At 34.5% G+C, this 19,183-nt stretch overlaps 1 protein-coding gene across 5 annotated transcripts in view; it reads left to right on the forward strand.

Annotated features, from left to right (window-relative positions):
- The window catches only part of LOC148948272 (potassium voltage-gated channel subfamily KQT member 1-like), a 420,960-nt gene that overhangs the window by 88,821 nt on the left and 312,956 nt on the right, over positions 1-19,183 (forward strand). For all 5 annotated transcript variants that reach the window (XM_089093855.1, XM_089093854.1, XM_089093858.1 and 2 more), the window contains exon 2: positions 11,121-11,324. In XM_089093855.1, coding sequence (XP_088949981.1) covers positions 11,121-11,324 — 204 coding nt within the window. The remainder of the gene's footprint in view (positions 1-11,120; positions 11,325-19,183) is intronic.

The raw sequence follows: 19,183 nt of genomic DNA on the forward strand, positions 1-19,183 counted from the left end.
ATTCCTGCATCCTTCCCCCTTTTGTGTTTGCCTTCCAATAAAACCTAAGGTCATGCTAATAAACCTTAGTTAAAACATGTACATTTCACAACTTATCATATTTTTGGAAAATTGTCTACTAATAGTGAGGATAAAAAAATGATGGATTGTATTTACCTTGGCTAACCCTTCCTCCTGTGAGGAATTATGACAAAAATAGGTGCCGAAGGTCTTTGGCATGGTGTTGCAAATACACTTGTGGCGATATAAAATAAACCTAAAAATATAATTTTCGTATTATTATATTATATATATATATATATATATATATATATATATATATATATATATATATATATATATATATATATATATATATATATATATATATATATATATATATATATATATATATATATATATATTATTATATGAGAGGTAGGCTATGGGCAACACGAGGAAATTATATTTCCTTCCCTTTTTTGTTGCAAGCATCCTCACTAAAACCCGAGGTCACGCTAATAACGCTCACTTAAAACAAAGGTATTTCGGAAATCTTTCTAACGATAGTAATGATAAAAAAAAAATGATCGATTGTATTTACCTTGGCTAACACTTCCACCTGTGAGGAATTATAACAATAAATATGTGCCAAAGGCCTCTGGCAAGAGGTGGTAAAAACATTTGTGGCAACACAAAATAAACCTTAAGAATCTTATTTTCATGTATTGTCATATGACAGATATGGACGTAAAATGAGGTTGTGATGCATTTGAATTTTTCTGCCTTATGCCAAAATACTTATTCTAAGGAAAGATCTAAGGAAAGATTTATTTTTTTGTTAATGTGGGGACAAGTGAGTGGTTGGTTTCAGTAATGGGATCAAAAAATTATGGGACAATAAGAATGATAGCAAAGTATATAAAATTGGGTATGTCACATAGAGATAGATTTTTGTATAAAGGGGTGGGGTGAGGGTGGAAAGTATTGTTGTATGTGTGTAAGTTGTTTTCTTGTTTGTTATATTTGTAGTCATGGCCCTTGATAGATGTAACATACATCTATCTATTTATGTTAGTTTAATGGTATCGTGTGCTTTATTATGTTTTTGTAATGTTTTGTAATTTTGCGTTGTTATTGTTATGTAGGCTACCATACTTTGCTATGAGTGTTATAATCATGTTATTATTTTGTGTGATTTTTCTTTTTTTGCCATGCCCCAAAGTGGCTTTTATTGCAATAAATATCTATCTATCTATCTATTGCAATGGTTTGAGTTATTATTCGATTTCAAGGATTAAACGGACCATCCGATGTGATCATATTCAATACATCAATAAGTGTTCCTGAGCTCTTGTGTAACGGCGGTCAACTACTTTATTTCTGTGAAGACTTTTTTAGGAATAAAAAGAAAATCAACAAAAGAGAAAATAACGCCACCTGTACCAATCCTTCTCGAGAGAAACGCAAAAATTTCTGAGATCAAACAGTTCGTGGTAAAGAACTGTAGGTAAGGAGCGACCCGGCTCAATAGTAACTGAAACTAAATCAGTTTTTAGTTTTACTCATCAAAAGTTACGCGTCTCAGAAAATTTGCCTTATTTTCGAAAAAAGGGGGAAACACCGTAGAGCTTTAATGAAAATCACGCCATCAGATTCAGCGTATCAGAGAGCTTTACTATAGTAGTTTCAAGCTCCTATCTTCAAAAATGTGGAATTTTGTATTTTTTGCCAGAAGAAAAATCACGGATGCGTGTTTTTTTTTTTTTTTTTTTTTTTTTTTTGCCAGGAGAAATATCACGGATGCATGTTTTTTTTTTTTTTTTTTTTTTTTTTTTTTCCAGGGGTGACCTTATCCTCCCAGTGGTCCTAGAAAATTGCGGGAGGGCTCATTTGAACGGAAATTAAAAGTTCTAGCACCCTTTTTAAGTGACAAAAATAGAGGGCAACTAGCCCCCCCCCATGCTCATTATTTTCCCAAAGTCACCCGGTCAAAATTTGGATATAATCATTTTTTTCAACATGGTCGAAAAATACATTAGCTATGTCTTTGAGGACGACTTAATCCCCCACAGTCCCCAGGGGACGGTCTGCAACTTATGAGCTTTTCCCAATAATTATAATTATCATTGGTTATCGGGAAGTATACAGAAGTTTTCAGGGGGGATTTTTCCTGGTAGTTGGGGGCAATGGGTAGGGGGTTACGTGGAAGGATCTTTCCATGGAAGAAGTTTTCATGGGGGAAGAGACATTGCTATAAAGGGGGTGCCGGATTTCCAAGCATTATTTAAAAAAAAGATCAGAAATTAAATAAAAAAAACAACAATTTTTTCAAATGAAAGTAAGGAGTAACATCAAAACTTAAAACCACCAAAACAAATTACGTATATGATTGGGTTCAACCCTAGTCATTACCTCGCTCTTTACGCTAAAGTTTTTTTTGTATTTTCATTTACCCGTGCCCCAGCCATTTAAACATTTGCCTCTCAAATACTTGGACTATCGGTCTTGGCTTTTCTCTGTCTACAATTAGCCATGTCTTGATACCACCTATTCAACCTACTGCAAAATACTTGATAACTTTATTTCAAAATCAAATTCAAAATTAATTTAAAATTCATTAATTAATTCAAATTCAAAATATTATAATTAACAGCCTTTGTGATTAAGAGGCCATTCTTACAGAATTGGAACAAAATTTGAACTTTAACGTAAAGCGCGGGGTATTGACTAGGGGGAGAATCCCCGAATAGGCCTATACGCAATGACAATTTACGAACGTAGAATTTCGTTATCTAAGTTAATTCGTAAGTTACGTTAGATCAAAATTTGGAGAAACCCATTTAGCCAAAAAAAAGGTAAAATTAATATGCAAATTTAGTTTTAATTATTCATGTATGGTGAGTCAAAATCAAAACCTGCATTAAATCAAAAACGTTCAGAAATTAAATAAAAAAAACCAAGTTTTTTTTAACTGAAAGTAAGGAGCGACATTAAAATTTTTTTTTTTAACTGAAAGTAAGGAGCAACATTAAAACTTAAAACGAACAGAAATTATTCCGTAAATAAGAGGGGCTTTCCCCTCCTCAACGCCTCGCTTTTTACACTAAAGTTTGACTCTGTCTCACAACTTTACTTTTTTAAAACAATAAAAAAAACTTTCAAACAGTTCGTGGTAACGAACTGTAAGTAAGGAGCGACCCGGCTCAATGGTAACCAAAACTCTAAAAACCGGAATTTTGGTACCAAGACATGCATCAAAAGAATCAGATTTTAATTTTAATTTCAAATATATAAGTTTCATCAAGTTTAATCTTACCCATCAAAAGTTACGCGCCTGAGAAAATTTGGCTGATTTTCAAAAAAAGGGTGAAAGACCCCCTAAAAGTTGTAGAGCCTTAATGAAATTCACACCATCATATTCAGCGTATCAGAGAACCCTACTGTAGAGGTTTCAAGCTCCTATCTACAAAAATGTGGAATTTTGCATTTTTTGCCAGAAGAAAGATCACGGGTGCGTGTTTATTTGTTTGTTTGGTTTGTTTTTTTTTCCCCAGGGGTAATCGTATTGACCCAGTGGTGGTAGAATATCTCAAGAGGGCTCATTGGAACGGAAATTAAAAGTTCTAGTGCCCTTTTTAAGTGACCAAAAACAATGGAGGGCAACTAGGCCCCTTCCCACGCTCATTTTTTCTCAAAGTCACCCAATTAAAATTTTAAGATAGCCATTTTGTTCAGCATAGTCAAAAATCTAATAAATATGTCTTTTAGGATGACTTAACCCCCACAGTTCCCAGGGGAAGGGCTGCAAGTTGTGAACTTTGTCCATTGCTTGCATATTGTATTGGTTATTGGGAAGTATACAGACATTTTCAGGAAGAATTTTTTTTGGTGGTGGGGGGGGGTTGGGGGGCTGGAAGAGGGGGTTACTCAGGAGAATCTTTCAGTGGGGGATGTTTCCTTGGGGTAAGGGATATTTATCAGAAGGGGCGCCGGATTTCCCAGCATTATTTAAAAAACGATCAGAAATTAAACTTAAAAAAACAAGTTTTTTCAACTGAAAGTAAAAACCAACATTTGAACTTGAAACGAGAAGAAATTATTATTTATATGAGGGGGTTCTCCCCCAATTCAAAACCTTGCTCTTTAAGCTAAAGTTTTTTTTTTTTTAGTGCTTTAAAAATAGCGATCTATTATAATTAAAAGGCCTTTGTGATTAAGGGGTGTGTGAATTAAAAATTTTTTTAACTATTAACGTAAAGAGCGTGGTATTGACTAAGGGGAGAACCGCATCATATACGTAATAACATATACTTAATAAAAAAAAAACAATAAAAAAAAAACAAGCGATACGGCTCAATAGTAAGCGAAACTTTTAAAAACGAAACTTTGATGTCAATAAATGTATCAAAAGAATGGGATTATAATGCTGATTCTAAATATATAAATTTTGTTAAGTTTAGTATTACTCATCAAAGGCTACGAGCCTGAGAAAACTTACCTGATTTTTTAAAGAGGGGGAAACATCCCCTAAAAGTGAAAAAAATTTAATGAAAATCACTGTCAGATTCAGTGTTTCAGAAAACCCTATAACATAGGTTTCAAGCTCATATCTGCAAAAATCTGCAACTTTGTATTTTTTTCCAGAAGAAAAATATACGAAAATAGAAGTTCGTTACGTAAGTTAATTTGTAAATTACGTCAGAACCAAATTTAGAGACAGCCATTTAGCAAAAGAAAAGAACATTTTTTATGCAAATTTTGTTTACTTATTCAATGACGGCGAGCCAAAATAAAAGCTGCATTAACTAAAAAACGACCAGAAATTAAATAAAAAAACAAGTTTTTTAAACTGAAAGTAAGGGGCGACACTAAAAATTAAACTAACTATAAATTATTCTATATATGAAAGGCGCTGGCCCTTCCTCGATGCCTTGCACTTTGCGATAAAGTCTTTCTCTGTCTCACAACTTTATTCTTTAAAACAATAAAAACTTTAGCGTAAAGAGAGAACCGTTGAGGAAATGAAAGTTTCTTTATTATACGGACTCATTTATGTTCGTTTAAGTTTTAATGTCGCCCCTTACTTTCAGTTTAAAAAAAATTTTTTTTATTTAATAACGTAAAGAGCGAGGCGTTGAGGAGGGGACAGCCTCTATCATAAACGGAATAATTTCTGTTCGTTTTAATTTTTAATGTCGCTCCTTACTTTCAGTTAAAAAAATCTTGTTTTGTTTTATCTAATCCATAGGAATGAATGTGCTATTGCGTGGCATCATTTCCTCTGAAGCTGAGAAGGTGAAAACATAGCTATAAGACTGAATGGGAATATAAAATGTTTCATTTTATAGTATTTAGGCTTGTTCAGGCCAAAAATTTGAATTTGTGGCGAGAAATGACAGAATTAGACACTTTCCTGTGGCCAACCCCTTTTGTTACTGAAAGACAACACCCGAACTTTTAATTTACGTCAGAATGAGTTTTCTTTTGAAAGCTCATTTCACAACTTAGTACTTCAATATGTGAAGTACTGGGGGAAAAAAAAATTAAGGAACCATTAAACACGCAGCTGTTATCAAATTTCTAGGGAGAAATGTAAAATTTAGTGTTTTTACATATGAGTATTTGACCCCCCCCCCCCTCCATTGGGCTCTAAGACATACCTAATGTGTTTTGCAATTTTTAGTTTCATTTGGTACTAATTCTCTATTTTTAGACGTAAACAAATTTCTTAAGCTTATCAAACAGTTCGTGGTAACGAACTGTAAGTAAGGAACGACCCGGCTCAATAGTAACCAAAACTCTAGAAAACGGGATTTTGATACCAATAGATGCATACAAAGAATCAGATTTTAATGCTGATTTCAAATATATCAGTTTCATCAAGCTTAATCCTACCCATCAAAAGTTACGCGAGAAAATTTGTTACCTGAGAAAATTTGGCTGATTTTTGAAAAAAGGGTGAAAGACCCCCTAAAAGTTATAGAACCTTAATGAAAATCCACCATTATATTCAGCGTATCAGAAAACCCTACTGTAGAGGTTTCAAGCTCCTATCTACAAAAATGTAGAATTTTTCATTTTTTGCCAGAAGAAAGATCACGGATGCGTGTTTATTTTATTATTTTTATTTTCCCCAGGGGTGATCATATCGACCCAGTGGTCCTAGAATATCGTGGGAGGGCTTATTGGAACGGAAATTAAAAGTTCTAGTGCCCTTTTTAAGTGACCAAAAAATGGAGGGCAACTAGGCCCCCTCCCATGCACATTTTTTTCCCAAGGTCTTCCGATCAAAGTTTTGAGATTGCCATTTTGTTCAGCATGGTCGAAAATGTGATAACTATGTCTTTTAGGATGACTTAGTCCCTCGAAGTCCCCGGGGGAGGGCTGAAAGTTATGAACTTTACCCAATTTTAACATATAGTATTGGTTATTGGGAAGTTGTCATGGGGGAAGGGACATTGCTATGAAGGGGGCGCCGGGTTTCCCAGCATTATTTTAAAAAAAGATCAGAAAGTAAATATAAAAAAACAAGTTTTTCAACTGAAAGTAAGCAGCAACATCGAAACTTAAAACGAACAGAAAATATTACGCATATGATTGGGTTCATCCCCTAGTCAATACCTCGCTCTTTAAGCCAAAGATTTTTTAGTACTTTCATAAGAGCTATTTATTCTAAATAACGGCCTTTGTGATTAAGCGGTCATTTTTTAGGAATTGGAACAAAATCCGAACTATAGCTGAAAGAGCAAGGTATTGACTAGGGGGCGGACCCCCTAATTTACGTATTAAAAATATATGAATACAGAAGTTCGTTACGTAAGTTAATTCGTAAGTTACGTATATTTATTAATAATAAAAACGTTCGTAAATAAAATTAAACAAGTTTCGAGAAAGCCACTTAACCAATAAAAGTGAAATTAATATGCAAATTTTATTTCAATTAGTCATGTACGGTGAGCCAATATCAAAATCTTCATTAATTCAAAAACATCCAAAATTAAATAAAAAAAACAAGTTATTTTTTAACTGAAAGTAAGGAACGACTTTAAAACTTAAAACAAAATTTTTGTTGTTAACAAGAATATTAAGGGAAAAATAAAGTGAATTTGAATTTGAAATTATTCCGTATACGAAAGGAGCTGCCTCCTCCTCAACGCCTCGCTCTTTACGCTAAAGTTTGGCTTTTTCACAACTCTATTTTTTTAGACAATGCCCCCTCCTCAACGCCTCGCTCTTTACGCTAAAGTTTGCTTTCTCACAACTCTTTTTTTTTAAACAATCAAAAAACTTTAGCGTAAAGAGTGAGGCGTTGAGGAGGGGGCAGCTCCTTTCATATACAGAATAATTTCTGTTCGTTTTAAGTTTTAACGTCGTTCCTTACTTTCAGTTAAAAAAAACTAGTTTTTTTTATTTAATTACCTTTAAGAGTAGTTCGAAATTAATTAACTTTATACATTATAATCATCTTAAGAAACAAATTATTATAATATTATTGTTTGGGATTATTTTGACTTTCGCCATCATTTCCTTTTTTTAGACAGAGAGATTTGGGTGCACTGATCGCTCTTTACTTACAGTAAGTTACCTCGAAGTATTTGAATAAACCCTGCTAAGTACTCTTCAAGTCTTACATGGCAATTGCTTAAACATTCCCAGGCAATATGCCGTATTAAAAACAGCAGGTGTCCGTCCAGCTCTAGGTTTTATTCCGTAAATTGCTAAGAATTTCCCTACTCTAAGAAACATCAACTAGCCAGTTTCTAACTTAGTAGTTCAAATTTAATAGACGGAAAGAACAAAAAGAGATAAAAGGCATGTTGGTTGAGCTTCGTTTGTATACTTAGTTTTAAAAAAAAAACAATTTTTTACATTTTCAAATGTTCTTACAATCATATTTAAATTAAGTGCTTTTACAAGACAGTGATTAAACAAAGAAAAAAAAAACTATTTATGCTAATTCCTTGAGCTTGGTGTATGGTTTATGGTGCAAGAACAGAGAAACAGAGAGTTTACAAAATACTACAACTGACAACTCACTGCGGCACCAAGCTGCCTGAGGTGAACACAGCAACGCTCGCCCTTCCTCCATCCCAATCTATTTAAAGTCTCTCTCCTTACACCCTCCCTGGTTACTTGTAAAGAATGTTTATGGCAATGGCGTGGGCTACGGTATATGGCGTATAGTGCAAAAACAGAAGAGCAGAGAGTTTACTTAAAAAAGGGGCTCTACCATTTCATCTAAGCGTCATAAGCAATAAACGACATAACATCTAACCGTCAGGATATCGACACGTCAGGACATCGACAAAAATTAGTAAGTTTATATAATAGCAATAAGTATATAATAGTTTAGAGACAAATTTCGGCTATATATTTGCACATCAGGGGGGTTGGGGTAAAGCATAGCATATATTAAATACGTAACCTAACCCAGGTACCTTTCCCCCCTAAACCCTAAAAAACTAAAGTTTTAAAATTTGTCGGTGTCCTGACGGTTAGTGGTTTTGACAGAATTTTTTTTTGTCGACGTTAAGACGGATTTTGTCGATGTCCTGACGTTAGTGGTCCTGACGGTTAGGTGTTATGACGCCTTAAAAACACAGTTATGGCTTAAGATAATTTTTCGCTTTACTGGCTTACAGTTCCACATAAAAGTACCAGGTTTTGCGTTCTTTTTACTAAATTAAAATTTAACATGGAAACAAAGCAAAAATAAGACAATGACCACAAAAGGAGGGGTTCCCCCTCACCTTTCAGATACACGCTTAAGAAACAGATTGGCCTACAGAAATAAACCAGTAAATCATCGCAAACCAGTGGAATTGAAGTGCACTTTAAAATGGAAGTACAAGACAATAATCTGATTGTTTCTCGTTGGAAAGACTCTTGAGGTGTCTATATGGTTGACTTTAACTTCTGCTTGCAAAATCACAACTCATTGCGGTTTTTCCAATGTAGATGGTGTTGAACCTCTTTTTAAGAAAAGTGATAAGAATGAGCGTAGTAATTGCAGAAGCAGTAGTATAATTTGTGTAAGATAAAAATTACTTAGCATGATAAGATGATTATTAGAAAAAGAGATGGTGAAGATAAAGTTTTTAAAGGAAAATTTCTGGTTTCAAGATGGAGAGAGGATGTGTTGACCAGATTGTCACTCTTCTATTAATAATTGAGAATCCTCAGTTTTATAACTTTTGAAATTGCACTAATGCAGTTGATAGAACCACTTTAAAATCCACTTTAAGATCCGTTAAGATCCTATCCTTGAATGCTAATGACAAAAAAAAATCAATTGAAATAAGAGACATCAAAACTTAAAACGAAACTATGCTGTGCATAAGGGGGCATCCGTCTTATTAACTCTCAACTCTTTACATCATCCGATTTTCTAAGCTTTGTAGGACTATGACAGTTAACAAAGACTCATAAATGGGCCTTAAATAGAACAAATTAAAACACGGTCAGTTAAAAACAACTTATTCGGGATAGTTTTAGCGTTGAAAGCTCGCCCACTCTTAAATAAGCTCTGCTTTCAGCTGGTGAAAATACTTTCGTCTTAGCTCTCTTTGTACCTGTGTTAAAAATGAACGAAAATATTTTTCTTGGTACTGGTGCATTATGCGGGCCCACAAAAAAAGTCAAGTTTGGTTAATGCTAATGAAATAAAATAAATTAGGATAAATATATAATAGTTTAGAAACAAATTTGAGCTATATATTTGTACATTAGAGGTGGGGGTGGGGGGTAAAGTATAGCATGTCTTAAGTGCGTAACCTAACCTAGGTACATTTCCCCCCTCCCTAAACTCCAAAAAACAATCGTTTAAATATTGTAACTCATTGAGAAACCACGGCCTTGCAATCATTTATCTATAGCGGTCTCTTGCAAATAGCCCGTTTGACAGTTTTCTCGACTGGTTTCCTTGATATAGTATATAGCGGTGCCCGCATAATGCACCAGTACCAAAAATTCTAACTGATAGTTACATTAACAACAATAGCTGGATTTGCCTCAATATAAGCCTATGTTATATATTTTAATACGTTTTGCTATGTTTGGACCTCCCATCCTAAAAGCGAATAGAAGAAATTGTGGATAATCCTTGCAAATCATACGTTACCATACAAAGGTTTATTACCAAATATTACCGAAACTACTGACAATATGTTTCTTGTACAGTTTGGTAATAAAAACCAAAAAGTCGTTAATAAAAAGTCATTGTCCATATTCGTAAAAATAGGCCGAGTTTTTGACCCTCCAAGGATAAAATTCAATTTTAAATTTTGCATAATGGACCTGGAGAAGGTCCAACATCTTAGATTGATAGGTGCGAGCGAATTCTCAAATTTTTCATCTTTGAAAAGTTTCTAACCCTAGATATAAGTCACCTAAAAGAATATAAACTTTATCGAAGCATAGTGCATGTGCTGTAAAAATTATTTCAGTGGCTTTTATCAGTAGGTAGTAACAGGTTTTTGACATTCCGAGGAATTTGCAGATTTTTTAATGTTTGTTTTACAAAAATGCTAAAATGTTGTGATTTACCAATTATTACCAATTTTACTTAAAATTTGCGCCATTTGGAAAATAGTTGCAAATTTAATAATTCTTTTGAATTTCACTTAAACATTGAACTAAATTTATAAAATAGTTTGTCATGAATTTACCATCCTTACCAAGTCCTGTTAAATTTATAAGACCGTCTAGTGTAACCATCTCGAATTTGTACAAATTTTCCTTATTATCAGTTTATCAATATATATATATATATATATATATATATATATATATATATATATATATATATATATATATATATATATATATATATATATATATATATATATATATATATATATATATATATATATATATATATATATATATATATATATATATATATATATATATATATATATATATATATATATATATATATATAATCTGCAACTTATTTGGGAATATATTTAGGGGCAGAGGTCGCTTACTCGCTATTTCTGTTCTGACTGATGAACTTAAATCTGTCTTGTCTATGTTTCAGGGCTATTTGAAAGCTTACCAGTAGTATTCGTCTTTTAGGGCTTGTTACATTTTGTTAACAAAAATTACCGAATTTACCGACAATTTGTTTTTTGCAGTTTGGTCGGGTCAGTAAAGTCATTACCATGCATCATAGAAAACGGATCTAAAGTGAGTCATCATCATCGGCAAAGTATAAGTCAGTTAGGGCCTGAACAAATTAAGGCCAGAAAAGATGCAAAATATAGGAAACTACAATCGAAAATTTATAACTTCCTGGAAAGGCCGCGTGGATGTAAAGCAATCACGTACCATGTTATAGTGTGAGTATTAGTGTATATAGTGTATACCGTGAAAGTTTGGTACGTAGGCTACTATCACGGAACATCCTCCCTCCCCCAAACAAAATTATTTTGGGGGAAGAACCGATATATTTGTTGTTTTTTTTAATTTCCTTTTTCAATGTCGAATCAACACCTCAGTTTTTTTTTCAAAAAATATAGAAAATATTTTTTTTTACTCCAGTTGAGCTGGTATAATTACTGGAACACCAGTGAAAATTTTGAAAATATAGTATTTTAGTTTATATAATAATATAATTTGGGCTATATATATGCGCATTAGGGGAATGGGGTGGGGGGGTTGGGGGTAAAATAACCTAAGTAACCTCCCGAACATAAATCATTGATACTGCCCTGATACCATGCATAGTTTATCATGCCCAAACAATGGATACAGATTCTTCCCGCTGCACTGCCAAACCTCTATTTAAGTTGCGGGTATACAAAAGAGGTTATTAACAAAATCATATTGGAGTTTCCAGGGGAAGCTTGCTTCAAATAATCTTTTTTTTTATGAAGAAGCGAGAATCACGCTCCCCTTTCATAGGAAATCTTTCTGAATATCATGTTACTTTTGAACTTCCGAAAAAAAATTTGTCTAGTTTATTTGGAGAAAATATAAATTAGAAAAGAAAAAATATCGAAAATCATTTTGGAACGGTTGAACTGACTTGTTTATTCAAAAGGTCTATTGATTTTAAACAATTATTTTTTTTTTCATGGAAACTTTTTATACCATTTCCAAAGTAATTTACAAAACCAATTTTACAGCTTTGAATTTTATATTTACACAGCTTTCTATTTTATACAGCTTTCTATTTGTCACTGGACAGTTCCTTCATAGATTAAATAAAAAACTTTTTTTTTAACTGAAAGTAAGGAGCATGATTAAAACTCAAAACGAACAGAAAATATTCGTTTTTTGAAGGGTTGTCCCCTCCTCAATACCTTGCTCTTTACGCTAAAGCTGTTAGCACTTTTAAAGAAGATATCTATTGTAATGTGTTTCAGTAGCTGTTCTTAAAAAATCGGGACAAACAGTCAAACTTAGTTGCGGACAATTCAGCCTGAAAAATTCTCCTTAGCATACTTTGATTAGTAAATGATTTCAATCTCTAATCGGTTTCTCGATCACTCCATAAATACATCTTTCCGTGGAGGTTTTTTTTCGAAAATCAAAACATGCGGTAAATAACCCCTAGGTATTACCCCCATACATCTCCACCTGCAAAATTGAGATGACAAAGAGAATCCAAGACAGTTAAAAAGAATTTCGTGTAGAAATTCTATCAAATCCCCCAGTATAAAATATCCCCTGGAAAATATCCCCCCCCGAAATTTTCCTCCTCAAGGAATATTCTTCCTATGTAAATCCACCCCAAGCAAGAAATTGCCCCCCTCCAAAAAATATCTGTATACTTCTCAATAGAAAAGATACTATACTTAAACATTGGACAAATTCCATAGCTTACAGGCCTCTCCCCACGGACTTGTGGGGGGTAGTTTTACCCCTAATAACATAGTTATTTGATCTTTCAACTATAGGGAAAAAATGGCCTTCTCAAAATTTTGACCAGATAGCTTCGAGAAACAATGGGCGTTGGAGGGGGGCCAGCTGCCCTCCAATCTTTTTGGTCTTTTAAAAGGGCAATTGAGCTTTTAATTTCCTTTTGAATGCACTCCCTCCCGATCTCCTAGGACCATTATTTCAATACGATCACCTTGGAAAAAAGGAGGGTGTTCATACCCTATTTCAAAAATCAGGAAAATCTTCTCAGGCTCGTAACTTTTGATGGATTTAATGAATCGTATATATTTAGAACAAGCATAATAAGCTGACTGTTTTGATGTATTTATTGATTATCAAAACTTTTTTTTTTTTTTAGAGTTTTGATTACTATTGAACCGAGGGGGCACTATTGAATCGAGGAGGTAGGGGGGGGGGTTAAAACATCAGTTTAAGCAACTTATTCATATCGTCTTCTAAATTACACCATCCGGTTCACAGTGTTAACGCTGCGAAATTTAAGTTAACTTGTCCTGGAATAAAATTCGCCCGTGTTTTATTTACTAATTTGTGTCGGAACAAACTATAGCAACTGAAATTGTGGTTCGCCCGAAACTTACAGACTGTCATTACCTACCACAGTTTATATAATTAGCAGTATGATTTTTCCCTATCTCACCCATTATAAAAACCTGGACCGAGGTGCGAGTGCTCCAGAGAACGTATAAACATAAGCGGCATTAGATCTTTTCACGGGTAGACAAAGAATAATCACCTACGGAACAAGTACTGACAAAACCACTTGGCCGGCTCAACCAATAAGTGGACAATATGTGCACAAATAAGTGGGAGGAGCTTTTTGTTCGCACCGAGAATGAAGAGCCAGAAATCATCTGCGGTAAACTTACTGGATAATTATATAAACTGTGTTACCTACTGACTTGCGATATTACTAACTGGGTGTGACTACTGGGGTCCTCATAAATGATAAAGTTTAGCAAAAGCTTTTTTCCTGCCTTTGTATGATAAAAAGCTACTTGAGTTTTTCAACTGAGTTAGAGTGTACTATCAAAGAGAAATGGTAAAAAAAAGCATGACGATTCAGCCTTGGGTGCTATTAAATAAAAAAACAGGTTTTTTTTAACAGAAGTAAGGAGCGACATTAAAACTTAAAACGAACAGAAATTATTCTGTACATGAAGGGGGTTGCCTCCTCCTTAAAACCTCGCTCTTTACGCTAAAGTTTTTTAGCATCAGAGGCAACGCTATAACGTTGCCTATGGTAAAGGCCATACGGCTCCAATGTTTTATTATTTATTAATATTATTATTTTTTTTCTCAGAGGCACTTCATATGGAAGGGGCCGTCGTAGAAACTTCAAAGGGGGCTCATTCGATTGGAAATCGAGAGTTCTAGTACCCTTTTTAATAGTCGAAAGTAATTGGAGGGCAACTAGTCCCCCCACCACGCTCATCATTCCCCCAAACCCCACCCATCAAAAATTTGAGATTGCTATTTTGTTCAGCGTAGTTGATTTCCCGATAGAAAATATGTTTTTGAGGAGAATACTCCCCCACAACTCTGGAGGTAAGGGTTTTAAGTTATAACCTGGGGGCATATAAGGTTTCTATAGAAGGCATTTTCGTAGAAACTTCAAAAAAGACTCATTTGATTGGAAATTCAAAGGGCTAGTTCCCTTTTTAATAGTCGAAAAAGATTTGAGGGCAACTAACCCCCCTCTCACGTCCACCTTTTCCCCAAACACATTCAGTAAAAATTTTGAGACGGCCATTTTATTAAACGTAGTTTTAAGTTCTGGAAATTAGGTCTTTGAGGATGACAACTTTCCCACATCCCTCAGGGCAAGGGTTGTAAGTTATGCCCTGGGGACATATAAGGTTTTGTATAGACAACATTGTCGTAGAAACTTCAGAAAGGGCTCATTTGATCGGAAATTTAAATGGCTAGTTCCCTTTTTAATAGTCAAAAATGACTCTAAGGCAGCTGACGGCCCTTCCACGCCCACCATTTCCCCAAACACATCCAATCAAAATTTTGATGTAGCCATTTTGTTCAACGTGGTTGAAATTTCTGGAAATTTTATGTTTGAGCAGGACATTCCCCCCACAGTCTTCAAGGGCAAGGGTTATAAGTTATGCTCTGGTGCCATATATGGTTCTTATGGAATGAATGCTCGCATAAACTTCAAAGAGGGTTCATTTGATTGGAAATTGAAAGTTCTAGTTCACTTTTTAAGCGTAAAAAGATATTGGAGGGTTACCAGCTTCAACCCCCCCAGGCCCCCCCAAATGCATCCAATAAAAATTTTGAGATAGCTATTTTGTTACAAATAGTTCAAAGATCATATAACAAAAATTACGGTGTCGACAAAACCCACCCGGGGCCCGGGGGCAGGCGGTGTAAGTTATGCCCTGGGGGCATTTATGGGTCTTATGGAAGGGATGCTCGTATTAACTTCAAAGAGGGATCATTTGACTAGAAATTGACAGTTCTAGTTCACTTTTTAAGAGTCAAAAGAGATTGGAGGGCACCTAGCCCCCCCCCCCCCCCACGCCATTTTTTACTCAAACCCATCAGATAAGAACTTTGAAATAGTTTTTTTTTTTTTTAAATAGTTCAAAGACCTTATAACGAAAACTCAGGGGTCAACACCGTCTCCCAGGGCCCGAGGGCAGGTTTTGTAAGTTATGTCCTGGGGGAATATATGGTTCTGATTTAAGGGATGCTCGTAAAAAATTCAGAGATGGCTCATTTGATTGGAAATTAAAAGTTCTAGATAAGTTTTGTAGTGTCAAAAGAGCTTGGAGGGCCACTAGCCCCCTCCCCACGCCCCCTTTTCCCCAAATGCATCCAATAAAAATTTTGAGATAGCCATTAAGTTAAAAATATCTCAAAAGTAAGATAACAAAAACTCAGGTGTCGTCATAACCCCCAGGGCCGTTATAAATTATGCCCTGGGGCATATATTGTTCGTATGAAAGGGATTCTCATATAAACTTCAGAGAGGGTTCATTTGATTGGATATTGAAAGTTCGAGCTCACTTTTTAATAGTCAAAAGAGATCCGAGGGAAGTGCCCCCCCCCACGCCTTCTTTTTCAAAACTCATCTGATGAAAATTTTGAGATAGACATCTTGTTAAAAAAAAATAGTTCAAAGGTCGGATAAGAAAAACACCGGTTTCAAGAGGAGCCCCCACGGCCCAGGGGAAGGTGGTCTAAGTTATGCCCTAAGGGCATGTATGGTTCTTATGAAGGAGGCTCGTATAAAATTCATAGAGGGCTCATTTGATTGGAAATTGAAAGTTCTAGTTCACTTTTTAAGAGTCAAGAGAGTTAAACTAGCTCCCCCCCCCTACGCTCTTTTTTCCCCAAACCCGTCCTCTACAAATTTTGAGATAGCCAGTGTTTTGAAAATTGTTCAAAAATTAGATAACAAAAACGCCCCCCAGAGCCCGGGGGATAGGCGTTGCAAGTGTTGTCCTGGGGGCGTATATGGTTCTTATGAAAGGGACGCTCGTATAAACTTCAGAGGGGGCTTATTTGATTGAAAATTTAATTTTCTATTTAAATTTTTAAGATTAAAACGATATGCGAGGGCAACTAGCCCCCCCCCCCCTCCACACACCCTTTTTTCCCCAAGCCATTCAATAAAATCTTTATAATTGCCATTTTGTTAAAAAGAGTACAAACATCAGATAAAAAAAATTTTTATATCGGCGGACCCCACTAAGATCAGGAGGCAGCCGTTATTGGCTAATGCTCTAGGGGCATATATAGTTTTTATGGAAGGGATGCTCGTATAAACTTCGGAGAGGGCTCATTTGATTGGAAATTGAAAGTTCTTGTTCACTTTTTAAGAGTCAAAAGACATCGGAGGGCAACTAGCCCCCCCCCCTCCTCCTCCACGCCCTAAATGCATCAGATAAAAATTTTGAGATAGATGTTTTGCTAAAAAATAGTTCAAAGTTCTGATAACAAAAAAACTCCGGTGTCGACACAGCCCCCCAGAGCCCGGGGGTAGGCGTTGTAAGTTATGCCCTGGGGGGATATATGGTTGTCATGGAAGGGATGCTGGTATAAAATTTCTATAGGGCTCATTTGATTGGATATTGATAGTTGTAATTCCCGTTTTAAGAGTAAAAAAAGATTGGAGGGCAGCTAGCCTCCCCATACACTCCATTTATTTTTTCCCAGGGGCACTTCATATAGAAGGGGTCGTCGTATAAACTTCAAAGGGGGTTCATTCGATTGGAAATCAAGAGTTCTAGTGCCTTTTTAAGAGTCAAAAGTGACCAGAGGGCAACTTCCCCCTCCCCTAAGCCCTTTTTACCCAAATACATCTGATAAAAATTTTAGGTAGCCATTTTTTTAAAAACAGTTAATATATCATACAAGAAAAACTTCTTTAAGTATTGCCATTGCGTTAAAAATAGTTCAAAGGTCAAATAAGAAAAACTCCTGTGTCGACATCCCCCCCCCTTCAGGGCCAGGGCAGGTGTTGTAAGTATTGCTCTGGGGGAATATATGGTTCTTATGGGAGGTATGCTCGTATAAACTTCAGAGAGGGTTCATTTGAATGGAAATTAAAAGTTGTAGTTCATTTTCTCAGAGTGAAAAAAGATCAGAGGGCGACTAGTCCATCACGCCCTCCACGCCTTTGGGTGTATCGGACGGATAAAACCATCCGATAAAAATGTCAGGTGACCATTTTGTTAAAAATAGTTCAACCATGAGATATTAATACTCCAGGGTCAACACAAACCCCCAAGGCCCAGGGATAGGCGTTGTAAGTTATACTCTGGGGATATATGGTTCTTATAGAAGTGATACTCATATAAACTTCAAAGAGGGCTCATTTGATTGAAAATAGAAAGTTCTAGTTCACTTTTAAAGATTCAAAAGAGACCGAAGCTTAATCTAGTCCCCCATGCCCCTTTTCCCTAAACTCATTCGATAAAATTTAAGATAGCAATTTTGCTAAAAATAGTTCAAACATCAGATAATAAAAACTCCGAGGTTGATACAAACCCATTTTTTCAGTTTGATATTGTTACTTTGATATCAGTTTTGTTACTTTGATGAACATTTGAGTTTTCTTAAAGTTTGATTTTGAAATAAGTAATTTTTAAAAATTTGAAATTTTTTGCGATCAAAAACGAACTAAAATTAATTAAAAAAAACTTTCCTAAAAATAATATTTTCAAATAAAAGTAATGACCATTTTAAACTTAAGCTCATCAGATAAAACTACCTTTTAAAATTCAAACTCAAAACGACCAGAAATTACTATTAAAAAATAAATGAAACCCAAAACGAACAGAAATTAAATAAACAATCATAGCAAAAACATACAACAAGTAATAATATAAATGAATAAATAGATCTTAAAGCGAGTAATGCTTAGATTGAATATAAATATCAAGCTTAAAATGAAAAAAAAAATTTTCCTATTGAAACATAAATGAAACTTAAAACGAACATAAATTAAATAAACAATCAATGCAAACAATTATACAATACATATTAATGTAAATTAATAAATAAATCTTAAAACGAGTGAAACTTAAATTGAATATGCAAATCAAGGTTGAAACGAACAAAAATCACCGCAAACAAGAATTTGGGTAACCTCCTTTTCTCTCTGTAAAAGTCTAAAACCTTCTGCGTCATTGGCGCTTTACTGAAAACTATATGCGTCTTGAACAGTCTTGGAAAGTATAAACAACATCAAATTGAATATTTGATGTATAATGTTATTAATTGTTGAAAGATGCATCAGTTCAAGAATTTATTTCACTGTAATTGTATTTTTATTTTCAATACTGTAAGAACTGGAAAAGAATATATTTGTAATATAATCCGTTTTCAGTTAAGCTCCAATGACGCAGTAGGTTTTGGTTTTTATTTACAGTTAGGAAAGGAGGCAGTATCCAAACACTTGTTTGTAGGGAAACTATATTTGCCTTTAACAACTTTGAAAAGAGTTAATAAATTAAACTGAATATTTTATGTATAATGATATTAGTTGCTGAAAGCTCATCAGTTCAAAATGTTACTATAATTTTAATGTTTATTTTCAATATTAAGAACAAAAGAAAATATTTGTCATAAAATTGGTTTTCAGTAAAGCGCCAATGACGTATTGGGTTTTAGACTTTTACAGTGAGAGAAGGAGATCATACCCAAACTCTTGTTTCTGGTGATTTTTGTTCGTTTCAAGCTTGATTTGCATATTCAATTTTAATGTTTATTTTCAATATTAAGTACAAAAGAAAATATTTGTCATAAAATTGGTTTTCAGTAAAGCGCCAAT

The sequence above is a fragment of the Artemia sp. Qi Xiang Cuo genome, chromosome 9 (assembly GCF_049724085.1).
Source record: "Artemia sp. Qi Xiang Cuo chromosome 9, ASM4972408v1, whole genome shotgun sequence".
Classification (NCBI taxonomy): domain Eukaryota; kingdom Metazoa; phylum Arthropoda; class Branchiopoda; order Anostraca; family Artemiidae; genus Artemia; species Artemia sp. Qi Xiang Cuo.